Source organism: Oncorhynchus nerka, linkage group LG21 (genome assembly GCF_034236695.1).
Source record: "Oncorhynchus nerka isolate Pitt River linkage group LG21, Oner_Uvic_2.0, whole genome shotgun sequence".
NCBI classification, from domain to species: Eukaryota; Metazoa; Chordata; class Actinopteri; order Salmoniformes; family Salmonidae; genus Oncorhynchus; species Oncorhynchus nerka.
The window spans coordinates 25047959-25067381 of NC_088416.1; the positions used below are offsets into that span (position 1 = coordinate 25047959).

The window sequence follows — 19423 nt, forward strand, 5'->3', positions numbered from 1 at the left end:
CAGTAAAACTATTGTTTGAAACAGGATTATTTTCAAGACTAGTACTTGAGTGGGCCTAGTCTGGGGACCTATCCGGACTGTGCATAGGAACCCCTACCATCACATCTGACATGTTAGTGATTTAGCAGACACGCTTATTCAGAGCCACTGACAGTACTGAGTGCATACATTTAGTTCAAATACAATCCTGGGAGACCAATAAGCATGGAATGTTCCAGCAGGTAGATGAGAAACTATGGATGAAAAGTTTTACGCTGAAATTAGAAAGTCTGACTCCTGGTCTTGATGTACAGCTAGCTGTGAGACTACATAAAACGGAGCTCTGGCGCCATCTAGTGACAGCTCAGCATTCCATAACCAGAGGAGAGGCGAAGCACTGTAAAAATCCTCTAGCCTCATTAGCCTAGCAGACTTGTCCTCCATTCTAAAAAGGGCTGCATGCAATATGCTGAGAATGAGAAATTCACTTCCCATTGCAGTTTCAGAAGCCGTTTGCCACAGTAAGTAAAGAACGCATGTCTGTGCTGGTATGTTACTATATGTAATCTGCCTATAATGTACCATACTGGACATTTATCTTTGTGTTGCTCGCAACCCTTACTCATACCACTGCAGACTACTCACTCTTCACCAGCCAAACAAAGTTAAGACAGACATGTAGCAACTCAAAACTCTTTATTTGCTGACACATTATATTTAAAAAAGACATACCATTGCTGCCACTTTACAAGGCAGTGCCATCACCCAATCCTCCCCATACAGGATAATAGTTCAGAAAATGCCTCTAAAGTATTCTTGTCCATCTTCATTCCTTCAGTTTTTTTTTTTTTTTTTACAGTAGCAACAAACCCCTAGAATGTTATTGGGGTTAACTACAACAATTTTATTTACATTGAGCAAAAATTACACAAGAGGAAAAACATCTCCTTTTGAGGAGCATTTTGGAAAATAATTTAGAAATAAAACAAAAAAAATACAATTATTGCAGTATACTACAATCATACATTTGTTACATGATGCGAAAGCAGCATCTTGATGTACAGATTTCAGTGCAAGTCATTTCGATATACAACCACTACCACTTGGAACAACATGACCTTTAACCCTACAGCACTAAGAGGCTGTGACCCCCCCCCCCCACAGTACCTCCAATAAAACTTGAGCTTCACCCAACCTCTTATCGGTGTTCCCCCACCAGTGACCATTTTAATTTCCTTATGGGCAACATTTCATTAGTCAGTAATAAAGAACATCCCTTAAATGCCCATCATATTAGAGGGATACTTCACATTGCTCAGTGATCTATGTACACTATACTGTATTACAAATTGTTGGTGAATATTACGGGTCATGAAGAGAGCAAGTAGTCATGTGAGAAAATTAGATATTAATGACAACAGAATTCAGGCAGTAGACTAGAGCCACCAGATTACATTACAAAGTCAAGGCTGTTTCCAGTCATGGATGGCACCCTTAAACCCCCTCTTGTCCCCATCTCATCTCCCCTTTCCTTTCCCACAACACCATCCTGTTTATGGCTTCAGCCACTGCGTCTCTTTGGCTGTAAAAACAAAGAGGAACATTGACAGTGACAATCAGTTATAAAATGTGGGACAAAAAAATAAAAAAAATACTCCAGAGGTTTCTGCTTTAAAAATAATAAACTGGGTTCCCATTCAAAACATCTTAGATTTGAGGTTGCCTCAAACCCTCCTCCACCCTGTCCAGAAACCTCAGGGTGAATCTCAGTCAACTGTTAGGAGGGGTCCATCAAAGTGCCCACAGTAAATGTCTGTTGTTTACCTCTGCACAGGCAGCATATCACAGCACCTCTGTCTGGCCAGTGGTCTAATATTCTCATCATCATCATCTGCTGCACAATGGTGCCACTACATCTCCCTCTCTCCATGTTTACTCAGATGTTTAACCAGGCCTGCTCTGGCCAAAACACCCTCCTCTGATGTGGACACATGGCTCCTAGTGAAGGTCTTTCTCAGGAGCCGTGGTTAGGGGGGTGCTGGAGGTCCTGCCCTGAGAAGATGGGGTGCAGGAAGGGGTGGAGCTGTAGTGCGGCTGCCGCAGCTGCGTTAGAGTGCCGGGGGGCGAACAGCGTTGGGTAGAGGGATGAGTGTGGTATGTGGTGGAGGGCTAAGGGGCTGTGGTGATGAAGTGCTGAGGCTGGGATAATGTGTATGGGCTGGCCAGAGAGGAAGGCCGTGTGGTGGGCAGGGATCAGTCCAGCGTGTCCCACTCCCAACTGGTGGCCCAGAGTGTGGCCTAGAGAGTGTCCCAGGTGAGACAGGGAGATGGGGGTGAGGTGGTGCTGGGGGATGTGGTGGACCTGGGCTAACTGGGGGTGCGGGTGGGGTCCGTGTGGGTGGATGCCCATGGCTGCAGCCTGAGCAGCATGGTGCTGCTGGATGAGGTGTTGTACTGTGGTGAGGGAGGTAGCCGAGGCTGCAGACACAGCAGGTTGGTGGATCTGGATCATCTGCTGCTGGGGGGGAGGGGGTGCCGGCTGCATATGGTTCGCTGCTGCAGCCATGTTCGCTGCAGCCTGTGCTGCTGCGGCTGAGGGGAAGGTCTTGATGTGCTTGGCCAGGAGCTGCTGCTGGATGTGCTGCTGGGCGGCCTGCTGCAGCTTGCCGTACTTCTCCATCTCCTCTGGGGTGAAGGTGATGGGCTGGCTCTCCAGCGGGGCCAGATCGTCCTCCTCTGCCTCCATGCCCATGTCCTCCTCCTCCAGGCTGGGCGGGGGGTAGTTGGGGTAGGCGTGCATTGGGGGTGGCTGCTGATGCATGTCGGGGATGAGGACTCCATCATGGGGTTCTGGGAGGGGTCCTGTCCCGGGTCGCCCTGGTATGGGGGCATCAGCATGGAGGGCTCCTGATGGAACAGTGGCCGGGGCTCATGAAGAACCCGTGCGTCCAGGGTGAGGTGGCGGGCTTCCTGAACTACCACTACCGTCTCCTCCACCTTCTTATGAGCTGGTGGAGGGGGAGGCGGTGGGGGGAACTCCCGGATGGGCTCCATCAGGATGACCTCTGCCACGGCATCTGAACCTTTCCCTGCTGATGACTTCTCTCCACCATCGGGCCGGGTCAGGGGGATCGCAGGGAATTTCTTCCCTGCCTGCAGCTTACCGAACAGGGGCAGCATGGACTTATTGCCCAGAGCTGGAGGCAGTTTGGGCCCAAAGTAGCCCGATGGTGGGTCCTTGATCTTGGCGCCAGACTTGGTCCCTGTGGTTGGGACATCAGATCCCTTCCTGGACTGGATCTTATCCAGAAGCTGACGGGCGGTGAAGTGTGAGGAAAAGTTCCTCTGGTCTCCTCCTCCTTCTCCCCGGGACCCCCCTGCCCTCTGGCTCTGGGAGCTGCTGTTGCGGTTTGGGGCTCGTGACGAGGCAGAGCGGGGGGACTGGGAACGGTAGATGCAGGAGCGGTTGAAGTCTCGGCGCTGTGTAGCGCTGTCTGCCCGGCCCCTGTGGCCCCCCTGGCCTCCCCGACCCCGGTGAGGGGAGCCCTTAGTAGAGCTGGAGGAGCGGCTGGCTGAGCTGCGGCTGTAGCTGCGTCTCCACGACCTGGCGCTGCTGCTGCGGCTCCTGCTGCTAGAGCTCCGAGAGCTGCTCCGGTGCCGCCGCTGGTGCCTCTTCCTGCGGCTGTGGCTGCGTGAGCGGGAGCGAGAGTCCTCCGAGGACGAGGAAGAATAGTGACGTCTTCTGGAGCGTCGCCGCCCGCCGCTTCCCCGTCGATCGTACTCAGAGTCAGAGGAGCGTTTAGAGTGTCTCCGGTGGCGGCCTCCGTCACTGTCTTCACTATAACTGTCTGAGTAGCTGCGGCTGCGCCGGCTGTAGGCGCTCGAGGAGCGCTCCGAGCTGCTGGAGTCTGACTGGCTACGGGAGGCCTGGCCGCGGTGCCGCCGCCGGCTGCTCCCTCGCCCGTCTCCCCGATGCGACGAGCGGCTTCGGGAGCGGCCGGAGTCCTCGCTCTGGTGCCGGCGCCCCTCCCCGGGCGTGGACCTGCGGCGGCTGGATCGGGAAGCTGAGCCTCCACCTCCTTCCTCCTCACTCTCACTGCTGGGTGGTCTGCCTGGCCCGGGGCTCTTCTGGGCCGAGGAGGAGCAGGAAGCGCTGGGTGGGGCGCTGGGGTCTGTCTTCAGACGCTTGGTGCCGTTGTGCTCCTCAGAGGGCTTGGCCTCATCAGAGCCTTTCCCTGCCCCACCTTCCTCTGCCCCAGACTTCTGAAGTGCTTCTTTGGCTGGTCGTTTCCTCTTCCCAGGTTCCGCTCCTGTAGCAGATCCTGTTCCTGCTGGTGCTGGGGGAGCACTAGAAACCGTTGCGGCTACTGCTTTATCCTCTTTAGGCTTTTCCTTATCACCACCACCTCCTTCTTCCCCCTCCTCACCTTTGTTTTTGCTCTTCTTTCGTTTGTGTTTTTTCTTCTTTTTGGTTTTCTCTCCTAGGATCTCAGTTTCCGCGTCCCCGTCCACTATGGCTCCCTTCTCTTTTTCTTTGCGCTTGGAGCCTTTCCCAGATTTCTTATGCTTCTTCTTCTTCTTCTTCTTCTTTTTCTTCTTCTTGGCTCCGCTTGTGCTACTCTGTAGCTTTTGCTCCTCAGTCTCCCCTTGGGAACCCTCTATTTTTAAGGAGGGCTGCTCCTTATCAGTGTTGTCAGTGCTGGGCCCAGGGGTGGTGGTGGCAGCAGCAGCATTCCCCTCATTGTCTGCAGCAGCTGCCTCAGGATTGTTTTTTTTCTCAGCTCCTTCACCAGCGGGCTTGGAGGACTTTGCTGCTCGTCCAGCACGGCCCCCTTTGTTGCGGGACAGTTTGAAGTCGAAGTACAGGGGGTTGCAGCTGTAAGAGAGGGCGGGCTGAGCCTTGGTAAAATCCAGCAGCTCCGAGGGCCACTGCAGAGTGGTGCTCTCATCTTTGCTCAGGACCAGGAAGAAGGGGCCGGTGGGGATTTTGGGGCCCGAGTTGGGCTCTGGGACTGGGGTCTCCTGCTTGTTGCCTGGTACTGGGGTAGGGGCTGTTGTGGGAGGGGGGTCTGTTAAGCTGGCAGAGGCCTCTTCAGTCTTCAGTTTAGGTGATGTGGGAGTGGGCTCTGTGACTGGAGCTGCAGGAGTCTTCTCTGGCTCCTCTGATTTGCACTCAGTAGCTTTTGGCTGTGTCTGCTCAGAAACCTCTGCTACCACCTTCTCGGTCTTCTTCACTTCCTTCTCTTCCACCTCTTCATCTTCTTCTTGCTCCCTGATCTCACACTGGTCTGTGGCCTTCATGAACACCAGGAACTGGAAGCGGGGTTTGACTCTGCAGTGGGTTGGTGGGATGTAGTGGTAGTACTCAGGCTCCTGGCCGGCCCAGCCTTCCTCCTTCTTCATCATCATCTTCAGCTTGTTGAGAGTGATGGCTAGGGAGGCGCCATCATCTTCTTCCTCCTGCTCTGGTTGTTCTTGATATAGTTGCTCCTCCTGCTGCTCCTCCTCCTCCTCCTCTGGCCCTGCTGTTCCATTCCCTCCTCCTCCCTTGGGGCTCTCGGTGCTGCAGCCGGAGGTCTCCTCCTGTCCCGCGGCCTTCTCCCCTCCCTCCTCCTGTCCCCCCTCCTCCTCGTCATCCTGATGGAGTTTAGCTAACACTGCTGCGACCGTCTCCAGCTTCACTGGGGGTTTCTTGGCGAAGGAGAAGGACACGCTGACCTTGGAGGCCCCGGCCGGGGATGAGCTGCTCTTCCCCAGGGAGAAGCTGACGGTGGGGGCTGGTTTGGGGGAGGCCTGACCCCCACTGCTCTTCTCCTCCCCTGACAAGCCCTCCATGGCAGTGTCTGTAGGGGGAACATACTCGGGGGTTACAGCACTCCCCTCTTCACCCTTCTCCCCATCTACTGCCACGGTGGTGGGTTTGAACATGGGACCACTTCCCGGGGTACTGAAACAACGATAGAGAACATATTAAAGTGATGTGTTTCATGTGTTTCATCCAGAACACATGATTTTAAATTATAATTTTTCTTTGCACATACATCTGCAAACACTGCACTGATAGGAAGCTGCAGCTATTAGACTGTTAAACAGCCATCACTAGCACATTAGAGGCTGCTGCCTTTAGGCATAGACTAGGAATCACTGGCCACTTTAAGGAATGGAACACTAGTCACTTTAATAATGTTTACATATCTGGCATTACTCATCTCATATGTATATACAGTGAGGGAAAAAAGTATTTGATCCCCTGCTGATGTTGTACGTTTGCACACTGACAAAGAAATGATCAGTCTATAATTTGGTAGGTTTATTTGAACAGTGAGACAGAATAACAAAAAAATAATCCAGAAAAACGCATGTCAAAAATGATATAAATTGATTTGCATTTTAATGAGGGAAATAAGTATTTGACCCCTCTGCAGAACATGACTTAGTACTTGGTGGCAAAACCCTTGTTGGCAATCAGAGGTCAGATGTTTCTTGTAGTTGGCCACCAGGTTTGCACATATCTCAGAAGGGATTTTGTCCCACTCTTTGCAGATCTTCTCCAAGTCATTAAGGTTTCGTGGCTGACATTTGGCAACTCGAACCTTCAGCTCCCTCCACAGATGTTCTATGGGATTAAGGTCGGGAGACCGGCTAGACCACTCCAGGACCTTAATGTGCTTCTTCTTGAGCCACTCCTTAGTTGCCTTGGCCGTGTGTTTTGGGTCATTGTCATGCTAGAATACCCATCCACGACCCATTTTCAATGCCCTGGCTGAGGGAAGTAGGTTCTCACCCAAGATTTGACGGTACATGGCCCCATCCATCGTCTCTTTGATGCGATGAAGTTGTCCTGTCCCCTTAGCAGAAAAACACCCCCAAAGCATGTTTCCACCTCCATGTTTGACGGTGGGTATGGTGTTCTTGGGGTAATAGGCAGCATTCCTCCTCCTCCAAACACGGCGAGTTGAGTTGATGCCAAAGAGCTCCAACACTTTCACCCAGTTGTCCTCAGAATCATGAGCAGGGGCACCTTGCGGGCGCTGCAGGATTTCAGTCCTTCACGGCGTAGTGTGTTACCAATTGTTTTCTTGGTGACTATGGTCCCAGCTGCCTTGAGATCATTGACAAGATCCTCCCGTGTAGTTCTGGGCTGATTCCTCACCGTTCTCATGATCATTGCCACTCCACGAGGTGAGATCTTGCATGGAGCCCCAGGCCGAGGGATATTGACAGTTCTTCTGCGTTTTCTTCCATTTATGAATAATCACACCAACTGTTGTCACCTTCTCACCAAGCTGCTTGGCGATGGTCTTGTAGCCCATTCCAGCCTTGTGTAGGTCTACAATCTTGTCCCTGACATCCTTGGAGAGCTCTTTGGTCTTGGCCATGGCAGGGAGTTTGGAATCTGATTGATTGATTGCTTCTGTGGACAGGTGTCTTTTATACAGGTAACAAACTGAGATTAGGAGCACTCCCTTTAAGAGTGTGCTCCTAATCTCAGCTCGTTACCTATATAAAAGACACCTGGGAGCCAGAAATCTTTCTGGTTGAGAGGGGGTCAAATACTTATTTCCCTCATTAAAATGCAAATCAATTTATAACATTTTTGACTGTCTCACTGTTCAAATAAACCTACCATTAAAATTAGAGACGGATAATTTCTTTGTCAGTGGGAAAACGTACAAAATCAGCAGGGGATCAAATACTTTTCCCCCCTCACTGTACTGCATTCTATATTCTACGGTATCTTAGTCAATGAATAATTTTTACATATCTTGTATTACTCATCTCATATGTATATACTGTATTCTATACTATTCTACGTTATCTTAGTCCGTTCCGCTCTGACATCGCTCATCCATATGTATATAGTCTTAATTCAGTCCTACTTAGATGTGTGTGTATTGGGTATATGTTACGTAATTTGTTAGACATTACTTGTTAGATATTACTGCACTGTCGGAGCTAGAAGCACAAGCATTTCCCTACACCCGCTAACCCAATCACGTACATGTGACCAATAAAATAAAAAAGTGATATTATTTATTGGGTTACAGCCTCCACTTCAGCCAGGAGAGGGCGGTTGAGTGTGCAGTATATACTGTAGCATGTGCTCACCGGTTCTGCTGTTTCCTCTGCTCAGCCAGCACATGCAGCCTGCGTAGCAGCTTCTCCTGCTTCTTCCCACCCTTCCGGGAGCGTGATGACACGTTTCTCGCAAACTCCCTCTGCTTCAGCTCCTTAAGCCTCTGCAGCAGCACACCCAAGGGCAGGATGGCGGGAGAGTGGAAGGGAAGAGAGGGGGAGAAAGACAGATTGGGTCAGAGGGAGAGAAAGAGAGCAGTTAAGGATTCCTGCATCCAAAGTAAGGTCAATGGTGCAGAAACATCATTCAACAAGACCATTTTATATCTGCAAAGCCCTCTCGACTCCGCTCGTGTACACGGTGACAGGAAACCCAGTGTGTGGAGGGCTGTAGCAGCGTGGGGGTAAGCGGAGGTCCTCCTCACCTGCTTATGAGCGTGGTCGTACGAGTTGATGTGGTTGTCAAACTCTTGGTGCTTCTGGTACTGTTTCTCACACAGCTCACAGTAAAAGTTGGCCCGCAGGTCTTCCAGGGCTTTGGCGATGGCCTTCTCCTTTTCCACCTGGTCCTGTTGTTGGGGTCAAGGAGGGCATAGACAGGAGATGTGAGTGACATTGATACAGATTAGAGATGGAAAGATGAAATAACATCCTGAGATTAGAGCCTGTATAATCTGGTCTTTATTCTCCTATCATAGGGCTCGGTAGTGGTTGAGTAACCCACAGGAAACTCTATGGTTGTTTATCATTGAGGTTAAAAGTCCAATAACCGAAAGAAATCAATCACATAAGGTAACAAAGCGTACAAGGATTGTGCTTGCAGGTAGTTTTTATACAGTGCATTCGTTAAGTATTCAGACCCCTTCCCCTTTTTTCAAAATATTGTTACATTATAGCCTTATTCTAATATTGATTAAATAATTGTTTTCCCCTCACAATCTACAAACAATACCCCATAAGGTTGTATTTTTTTTATTTAATTAAAAACAAATTGCACATGAATTAAAAACAGAAATACCTTATTTACAAAAATATCCTTGAGGTTTCTACAACTTGGAGTCCACCTGTGGTAAATTCAATTGATTGGACATGATTTGGGAAAGGCACACACCTGTCTATATAAGGTCCCACAGCTGACAGGTCCCTTAGAGAAACCGTGATCTCCATCATTCTTAAATGGAAGAAGTTTGAAACCACCAAGACTCTTCCTAGAGTCAATCAATTGAAGGGGCAGCAGGTAGCCTAGTGGATAGAGCGTTGGGACAGTAACTGAAAGGTTGCTGGATCAAATCCCCGAGCTGACAAGGTAAAAATCTGTCGTTCTGCCCGAGCAAGGCAGTTTAACCCACTGTTACCCAGGCGCCGATGACGTGGATCTCGATTATGGCAGCCCCCCCGCACCTCTGTTTCAGAGGGTCAAATGCGTTCAGTTGTACAAGATTCTCTGGTCTGATGAAACAGAGATTGAACTTTTGGCCTGAAAGCCACTCGTCACGTCTGGAGGAAACCTGGCAGCATCAATCTGTGTGGATGTTTTTCAGCAGCAGGAGGGATCGAGGGAAAGATGTGCAGAACAAAGTTTCTGGAGCATACCTGCTCCAAAGGTTGACCTCCCAACAGGACAGTGACCCTAAGCACACAACCAAGACAACAGCGAAGACAACGCTCCCCATTCAAGCTGACAGAGCTTGAGAGGATCAACAGAGAAGAACGGGAGAAACTCCATAAATACAGGTGTGCAAAGCTTGTAGTGTCATACCCAAGAAGACTTGAGGCTGTAATCGCTGCCAAAGGTGCTTCAACAAAGTACTGAGTAAAGGGTCTGAAATAAATGTGATATCAGTTTGACATTTTTCATGAATTTCTAAAAACCTGTTTCTGCTTGTCGTTAGGGGGTATTGATGTGGGACATTAAAAAAAAAAAAAATTCTTTAGAATAAGGCCGTAACGTAACAAAATGAGGGAAAAGCCAAGGGGTCTGAATACTTTCCAAATGCACTGGCATATGCCATTTCCGCAGATATACCGGTAACCCGCTAAAATAAATGATTTGGCACATGCATGACAGTATAAGTGTTCCATTGACTGAGCGTCTGTCTGTGTTTATCTCATATATTCAGAATCTCACACCAGCACAAACAGCAACTCCTCACATGAAGTCATCCAATTTTCTCCACTAGAAAGAAGCGCAAGTGAGTGGGAGATGAGGAACAGGAGAAGCTCTATGATTCTCCAAGGCCGATTTTACTGCATTGAGACACAGAACGGCAGCAGAATCTTAACAAGATAGGGCTATGAGTCACTGGCACAGGAGAAAAGCAAGAAGGTATGTAAATGCAGGAAACAGGGTCACCTTGAAGCGAGTGAACGAATGCTAGTGAGAGATTGTTGAAACGAGGACCTTGAGAAGAGAGGCGTATGTATGGCTGGACTGAGTTAGCTAGTAAGGAGAGTCTCACCTTGTATTTCTGCTGTAATTCCTCTGTGACTTCCTTCTCCACCTCCAGCACTTTCCTCTTCTCTGTAGCATCTTCGGCAACGTCCAACTACACATACACAGGGTATATGTAAGTTAACAAACTCGCTATGAACAAACTAAAACAGCACTCACAAATACACAGACCCATTTTACACATGGATATTTTGCGAGCCACTGACAGTGTCTTACCTCCATCTCCATGCGTCCCATCCCCATGACATCATATTTGAGGACGATGGGCACAGGGTCGGTGCGTCCTGGGGGGAGAGAGACAGAGAGAGGAGGAGGTGAGGCTCTGACACTGGGACGGGGGGACAGCTCGGGGACAGCCTGCCTAAAGAGCACAGGGTGCTGGGGTTAGAGAATATTGCCTTGAAGTGCAAAGAGACCAGAAAAGCTACAGTGAACCAAAAACCAGCCATTCTCACAGCTTACCATAGCCACCAGGCACGGCACAGCTTAAGTACCCTGACTACTTCTCAGCTGCGTTCTCTTTTCTAGAAAGACACATCCAAATTGCTGCACTGATCCTAGTTCTGAGACGTAACCAGCAGAGGCCATATGAGCAGTTCAGAGACGTCCATTTGGATAAGGGAGGGGGAGAGGACAAGGAAACGGAGGGATAAAGTATACTGGAGAAAAACAGAGTGGCAAGGACAGGGTTTAAGCCTGTATCTGTCGCAGTATCTCCGTGTCTCCCTCCAGTCTCAAACTGCTGAGCGTAGCCTCTCTCCCCCCTCCCTCCTCCAGTACCGCAGTCCGTTTCAACAAGAACGCCAAGTTTACCAAGGACAATACTGCCGGAGGGGCTGGCTGACGCAGCTGCTACAGATTACTGAGCAGAACACCACTGCGACAACATAGTACAGCCTCCCCATCACCCGGCTCTGAACTGCCCAGTGACTGACCCCACAACCCCCTGTACTGTCCCATAGGAGACCCAGCCTCTGCTCCCCCTCTACCCCAGGCATCTCATCATGGCCCTGGCCTAACAGCCCCCCCCCCCTCTTTCCCTCAGTCTACTTAAGCTATGTTACGTAAGCTGTGAAAAGAGCTAGATCAGAAGGAAATTAACTTCAGAAAAATAAATGAACCAACCAAAAACAACCAGAAAACAGAATGAAACAGAAAAAGATCAAAACTATGTTGGAGATTTGACACGTAATTTTGCTTTAATCCACTCATAATCAGCCAAACGAAGCAGAGAGAGAGAGTAAATAAAGGACAAGCACTGAACTACAGCGGAGTAACGTCACAGGCCAGGAATTGCCATGGTGACATTGCAGGGGAGGGGATACTTACCTGAGAAAATAGGGTATGGGGTGGGGTTGGACAGACAGGGGTTCTCAAAACAAAAAGGGCACAAAACAGAATTTGGACTAGTCTGCTGCAGCAGTGGCTGTTGGTTGGCAGCCAGGTTCACAGTAAATCAGATAAGAGTCCAATCAGCACTTCAGTTTGGTTTCAGTTTTTTTTCTTCTCTCCTTACTTCAAGATTACGTTATGATCAATTTTAGACTCAGTTTATACCCTTGGGCAAGAGTGATTATGAACATTTTAAAAAGATGCTTGTCTATAGTTAAACAGGGCTAGGAATGAACAAATCCACAATCAGAAACAAATGACGACTAACTATTATTACCACATAGCACAACCTATTAGCCATATTAAACTGGGTGGTTTGAGCCCTGAATGCTGATTGGCTGAAAGCCGTGGTTATCAGACCTTATACCATGGGTGTGACAAATTATTTTAACTGCTCTAATTACATTGGTAACCAGTTTACAATAGCAATGGGGCACCTCGGGGGTTTGTGATATATGGCCAATATACCACAGCCAACAGCTGAATCTAGGAACGCTGTGTTGCGTCGTAACTAAGAACAGCCCTTAGCCGTGGTATATTGGCCATATCCCACACCCCCTTGTACCTTATTGCTTATTTCTAATCCACATGCCTCACTAGCGAGGAGGAGAGACTGTAGTCTCTCATTCGGAAACTAAAAGAGCAGGTTTGGTTTACATCTTAAATCATGTGATAACTAATAATGTTAGGGCCATAACGACATTAGCGGTCTGATGGCATAAAACCAGACATATTAAAAGGGGCTAGTGATAACAGTGACTAAGGTCTTGCCGACTGACTACAGTCTTCTATTGCAATGGAAGCCAGCGTGATAATCAGCATTGGCATAACAGGGCAGCAGCATAGGCTTTACATACCTAATGTATTCATTAGTGCCAGAATACAGATGTGAGACTAATTCATTCCTAGCCCATGGGGCAATTTTTATTTGATTTGAATCCTCTCTGTTAACATCTGTCTGTTCTCTGAATTGTTCTTGCATCATTGTTATGGTCACAGCCCAATGGTATAATCCTAATTCTTAAATTATAGCCGCATGTGTATCAAATAAGGGCCTGTCTGGACTCCAAACCCCACTACAGTGTCTGTCTGCCGGTTGGGCACATTAAGGCAGGGTGGAGGGTGTGACGCAATTGCCAAATTGAGCTCCGTACCGCATCGCCGTGTGCCCCTCTTAATTTTGGAATAATGTTGAAGGCTCCGAATAGCTCCGCATTGACATGATTGATTGACAGTAGGTGGGAGGTCCTGTATAAAAACAAACTCACTTCCTCAATAACAGCTCTGCTCCCCGAAGCGCAAGAAGTACGAATGTCCTGACCTGCGCAGAGGCCGTATCACCATAAATGCTGCACGGACAATGCAGACGTCCAAATGACAATGCAGCGCCTATTCTACCTGATAATTAATTACACCCAGGTCTAAATCAGTCCCTAATTAGAGGGGAACAATGGAAGAAGAAAAAAACACAGTGGAAATATAGCTTCGAGGTCCAGAGTTGAGTTTGATGGACCTAGACTATTAGAGTGGATATTGAGCAGTCCAACCACAAGGGGGACTGCTTGAGACCAGCCCACGGACAGACAGACAGGCCACTGCAGTAAAGCTCTCCACCAATGGACCAGTTCCCTGAGAACACGGGGGAGGAGTCACAATCCAGGCACCTAATCTTCATGAAATACGATTTTTTTGTTTTTTTGTTTTACAATTACAGAAGATGTCCCCAACTATAACCATTTTTAGAAACACAGTGACAATACCTTCAGCATTACCCATTCCAGTGGACAACAAAGAGACCGGACAAAAAAGTGTGCATCTAAATCACAAGGTAAAAATAAAAACTGAAAACAAACAAAATGAGAATGTTTCTAAGAGTAATGTAGATGTATATACATGATAATATACAAACAGCAGAATGAGTACTAATACTGAGAGAGAATTGAAAGCCTATGTAGCATTGGTGCTCTGATGACAGGAAAACAACAAATGAAAGAAATGGGAGGAAAAAATGAAACAAAATAAAAACAATTCAATCGGGGGGGGGGAAAATAACATTTACCACTAAGTTTACCATCAGCACAACATGGGCAGGATCAAATCGCTGTAAAAAAGAAACACCAATTGGTTAAGCAGGAAGATTCGAGGCACATAGAGAAGGGCGAATGTGGTGGGGATGGGACTTGGGGGGGGAATTAAAGCCCTCCTCTCTTCACTTTTGGCCCTCTGGGTGCTTACAGGGATCTCCTCTCACCACCACTCTCTCCCCCACCGTCCCAGTCCCCAATCCTGGCTCTTACTACCCCAATATCCCATGAGTGCCTGGACCCCTTGTTCCTCTCTCCTGTATGCCCGTATCTGTGGTAAGTAACTCCCAACACCCCTCACTCTTCCTTCACCCTACCCCAAAGAATGACAGCTAGAGCCAGCAGTTGGCTTCAATAACATCCCCATCAGATAAGAGCTCTGGGGGAGTTGAGTTGGACTCTGTTCTTCAGGGTAGGGGATGATTGTTTAAACAGCTGAATCTGAGGACAGATCCACTTGGAACAGGAGAACAGGGCGAGGTTCCCTGTCCGGCTGTCCTACAGATCATGCTTTAAATGTAGCGTGTTAAAATATATATCTATCGCATCTGGTACAGTAAAGAGGAATGACCATGCCTCATTTGATACGAGCATGCAACCAATCAGCTGCCCCTGACAACAGAACACCACTCGACACACAGCCACCATTCTCCCCTCTGTCAGCCTCACAGACAGATGTTTGTCTTGTCAGCCTGGTTAGCCTAGATTCCCCCAAATCCCCTCACTGTCCCACAGTCAGCAAGCTCAGTTTGGGACATGCTTACCCCCAGGATGGTGAACATAGACAGGAAATGTACCTGAAAAAGGGGGCCACAGGGCTTTGAGCAGTGCTTAGGAGACTTGGTCTAGCACTGTAAGTGTGCAACAACAGGAAAACAACAGTCAAATGATTATTTAGAGCTGAATTTGAAGTACTCCATGGAGCATATGAAGGGTTCTTTGAGTGTAGCACGGTAGCCTATACAGAGCACTGCTTAAATCCCCAGATGACTGACAGTCCAGGCAGGCAGGGTTGAACCTCTGGGACATGCATGCTGTGCAGGGGGGGAAGGCCGAAAGGAGAGGGATGATGGGTGTGTGTGACGTTGGTGGACATGAGAGGGAGGGGCAGACACATTTTGGGTGAAGGAGGGGGGAGTGAGGTTTTCCCTGTAAGTTTTCCCTAGGGCCCCCGCGTCAGTGACTGACACACCCAAATACACACGTCTCAGTCCCATATGACAACTGCACGCATACATACAGTACACACTCACTCCACAGGTTTGAAGGTAGATACAGGCAGATGGGGGGGGCTACTCTGCAAGCCATTCAAAAGACTGAGCCGTGGTCACAGCCAATCAGAACCCCCAACCATGGCAGCCACGGACAATCAAAGGGAAAAACACAAATCTAAAGAGACTTGGAACAGGTGATTCTACAGGATATGATGCAATCTTTTGTTACTAGGATCTACCTTGATTTTAATTGGATTTTGGTTGGGTTTTTCGTACTTGGAATCAAAGCACTGTAGGTACTTGTGAGCAGATTGTGAAAAGTGAAATAATAGTTTAGTGTTTTATAAAAGCCAAGAGGAGGAAGCTGAGAGAGGCCAGTATTAGCCTACGTTGTAAAGGGCGGTGTTACATTGAGGTCAATTGTAGAGTGGGAGAAACACACACACACACACACACATACATACATACATACATACATACATACATACATACAGAGGGAATCCAACAAACCTTACCTAAAAAAGGGGCAAAAAGAACAAAAGAAGAAATAAGAACAGAGTCAATACAGTGAAAACTCAGAGCACAGGGGAAACATTGCTATCAAGTCAAACAAGCTTCTGTTCTGACAGGAGGGGAGAGAACGAGTATAATCCTGTAGTATTATTATTATTATCATCATTAGAATATGATCCCACAGATTCATTCTATAGTGATGTGATGGCGTGATACGGTGATTGTGTTATAAGTCCACTCCGGAGTAAAGTAGATGACCATATTTGTCCACAGTTGTTGGGTTCAGACACAGGACCATTAATATCCACAACAATTGGACATGCAGGCAGGCTAGCGCCAGACAGACAGACTTGTTTACCCACAGAGCAGAGGCCACTGCTTACATAACCACACTGTACTGACACCATGCAAACAGCAACAACACAAGAGCTACACTCCAACTTAAACATTTTACTTTGGAGTCATTTAGCAGACGCTCTTATCCAGAAGGACTTACAGGAGCAATTAGTGTCAACTGCCTTGCTCAAGGGCACAGATTGTCGGCTCAGGGATTCGAAACCTTTCGGTTTCTGGCCGAACGCTGTTAACCAGAAGGCTACATGCCGCTTAGTACATAAGCCGTAAACATGTACAGATTATCACATCAAACACACAAACACAACCCCCTTTATTTGCTAGACTACTGACAACCAGACAGCAGGTCCGGTTTTAAAATGCATATTTATAAACAAAACACCCTGTACTGTCTGCCTCAATCCCGTTATCAACGCATCAGAGTCATGGGTCACCGCAGTGCTTTCACACTCAGACAGGTAGTTCCCAATGTGCCCTGTAGGAGGCAGTGTCCTGGACTGTAGGGCCTCTGGCTGGTAACTGGTAACAGAGAAGTGGATTGAAAGCCCTACATGTCCATGAGCAGAGGAGAGGTGAGAGCGGAGAAATACCAGGAACCCCTGCCAACCTCCTTACAACCAGTCCCTGGCATTAGCCTCAATCCACCATTCCTCATGGGACAGCGTCGAGACCCTCAGCAAGCAAGACGCCACGCAACGGCTGTGTTCTCTTCAAGGCCAGAGATGACGAGTCGTTGACACAAGTGTAGCAACGTCCTCAAAAAGCTCCTTAGCATACGAGAGCGTTGTTGGTATTACATTTGCCGTGGCTGCTGTGTGTGTGTGTGTGTGTGTGGCATTCCTCTGTGTGACTGTTGTGTTTAGCAAATGGGAGGGTGGGATAGATCCCCAGCTAGACGAGCCATGGCTAAACACTACAGACAGAAAAGCAGACACTAAAAGAATGCAGTGTGCCCTGCGCTACGTACACTACTCGCCTCCCTTAAAACAAATAGCCAGCTGACCTGACTGACGCAGGTCTTAACTCAGTGCAGATCCTCATGTTGCACGTGAGGCTACTACTGCAGGGAGGCTGGCAGTCTACAGTTGCATAAGCAGCATTGTAACGGCATCCTCCTCTAAAAGCAAGTATAAAAACAAGGTTCTCTAACACGGGCCTATTTATCCACTTAGTAAGACATTAAGATGCAAATGTAGCATTCGACACATTGTTACAATCACCTGCTCAGGGTGTCAGACTGAACAAGAGGAGAAGTCCCCAGTAGTGTACGGTCTTGAGAGGGAGAAGGCATCCAGGCACTGTGTCCCGGTTGAAAACAAGACTTGTGTGTTAGGAGACAGAGAATGAGCAGACTGGGACGTTTCCCATTAGCGTGTTGTAATCCAGATGCTTCCTGCTGGGTGGGCAGGGAAAAGGCTGGCGTGACTAAGGGAACGGGGCGAGAGAGAGGAACGATGGAGGGATGAGAAAAGGCTGGGTGAAAGACGGGTCCGGGTTGTGTAGCTAGCTCTGGGCGGAAACAAATGAGACTGAAAGGGGTTGGGTGAAGAGGTTAAGGCTCCTCGTGAAGTAGACACACTCACTCTAAACCAATTCTCAATAGACTACATGGACCAACCAGCCTGCCAACTATGACATCATTCAAAGCTGAAGGGAAACAACACGACACAGGGCTCTACAGTGCGACCATTTTACTCGCATAGGCACCAAAATATTTTGTTGTGCGACCTTTTCCTAGCACCAGTGCGCCTAGAAAAATGTAAGATTCTAGCTTTCTGACCTAAAATATTTTACACTGTGCTCCAAAATGTATTCACGTGCGCCTACAATTTTACATGTAATTTTTTTTTTAAAAAGGCCAACGTAGAGACTTGCTATTCATCACCCTCTATAGAGAGAGCAGGGGGAAGGGGAGGGAGAGACGGAGAGAAGTGAGACGGAGAGAGGGAGAGAAAGAGGACGAGGGTATGAGTACGAGAGAGACCGGAGGGGCAGAGAGTGAGCGAGCGAGGGAAGAGAATCTAGCGTAGCAGACAGGAGTTGAGAGGAGAGAAGCCGGGGCGCTGCACCACCAGGACCAAGTAAATGAGGCCGTGAGCTGAACTAGAGGCTGAGGTGGCCTAAGCACCCCCCCTCCACCATCCTGCACAGCACCAGTCAATGCTGGGCCAGCCAATCCCTGCCTATAGAGGAAAAACAGCATGAACCACAGCCAACAGCTCTGCATCCTGCACCGAGTGTTGCTGCTGCGTGAGGTTCTGAAGGCCGTTTTCAGACCAAGACAGTCCTACACACAGACACAGACATGAAAGCTTGTACTAGCACAGCAGTGCAGGTAGATAACATGCAAACAGGTGTTTGGGCTGTCTAATGAAAGTTCACCAGGACATTACAGACCTAAAGGGAGGAGGAACTGCAGAGACAGACACTGAGTGCATTGGCTGTACTGTCTTGTCTGTCACTGCTAAACGCAGAGGCTTTTATGCTCAAACCCTTGTCAGCCAACTAAAAACACCATCTGACATGAGATGTGGTCAATCAGTGCACACAAAATGCATCAATACAACTAATTCCAATCAAAAGTTAATAGTTCATTACCATGGAAATCCTGAAATAACAGATAACCAGTGTACCCCCTAAAGTAACCCATCAATCCTTCAACCAGATTAGCTTCAAATTCATTTAAATAAAGTGCCAGTTAATAACAGGGAGAGATCGATAACGGAAATGGGAGGGAGTGAGATTAACAGTTTAAATCTAACCAACATATTGACATATTGAATTATTTTGACTAAGTACTGGGGAGGGTAGAACACGAAGGCATGACATAGGTGATTATATTAGACTATACATAGCTACATACAGACCTCATCAGTTACAATAACTCCGCAATCGTCTACGAGCACACAACCCTACAGTGCCTAGTATCACTGTACTAATCACCACAGCTATGAAGCAAAGACATTCTAGAAACTGAGGTGAAATTCCAAACATGACACAGGTGTTCCAAGGCAAACTAACTTGACTCTTGATCAGTGGAACATCTGAGAAGCAGACCTGGACTCTGTCTCCTACACACTTCACAGTGGAACCAAGCTGGGTACACACAGGCATTCCACCATGAGACTAATGTGTTTTGTGGAGGAGAATGAACAGCAGCTCCCATTGGCTGAGGGCAGTGTCTCTCAAGGGAGCTTATGAGCAATGTGCATCAGTGCGAGTGTGTGTGGGGTGGACATGCATTCTACATCCCCTTAAAAAACATTTTTTTAACTCGAGCCTGCAGTGGCGCAAGGAACACCCCCCCCCCCCCTTCTCCCTCCGCCCCTCCTGTCCTGTCCCAGGGTGCATTACACTAT

General features: G+C 48.2%; 1 protein-coding gene across 1 annotated transcript in view; it reads right to left on the reverse strand.

The window, feature by feature from the left end:
• Positions 1-656: 656 nt before the first annotated feature.
• The window catches only part of LOC115103502 (G patch domain-containing protein 8-like), a 38303-nt gene continuing 19536 nt past the window's right edge, over positions 657-19423 (reverse strand). The window contains 6 exon segments of the mRNA XM_065006464.1: positions 657-2823; positions 2826-5926; positions 8089-8219; positions 8481-8624; positions 10515-10601; positions 10724-10791. Of these exon segments, the coding sequence (XP_064862536.1) occupies positions 1994-2823; positions 2826-5926; positions 8089-8219; positions 8481-8624; positions 10515-10601; positions 10724-10791 (4361 nt within the window). The 3' untranslated portion in view covers positions 657-1993.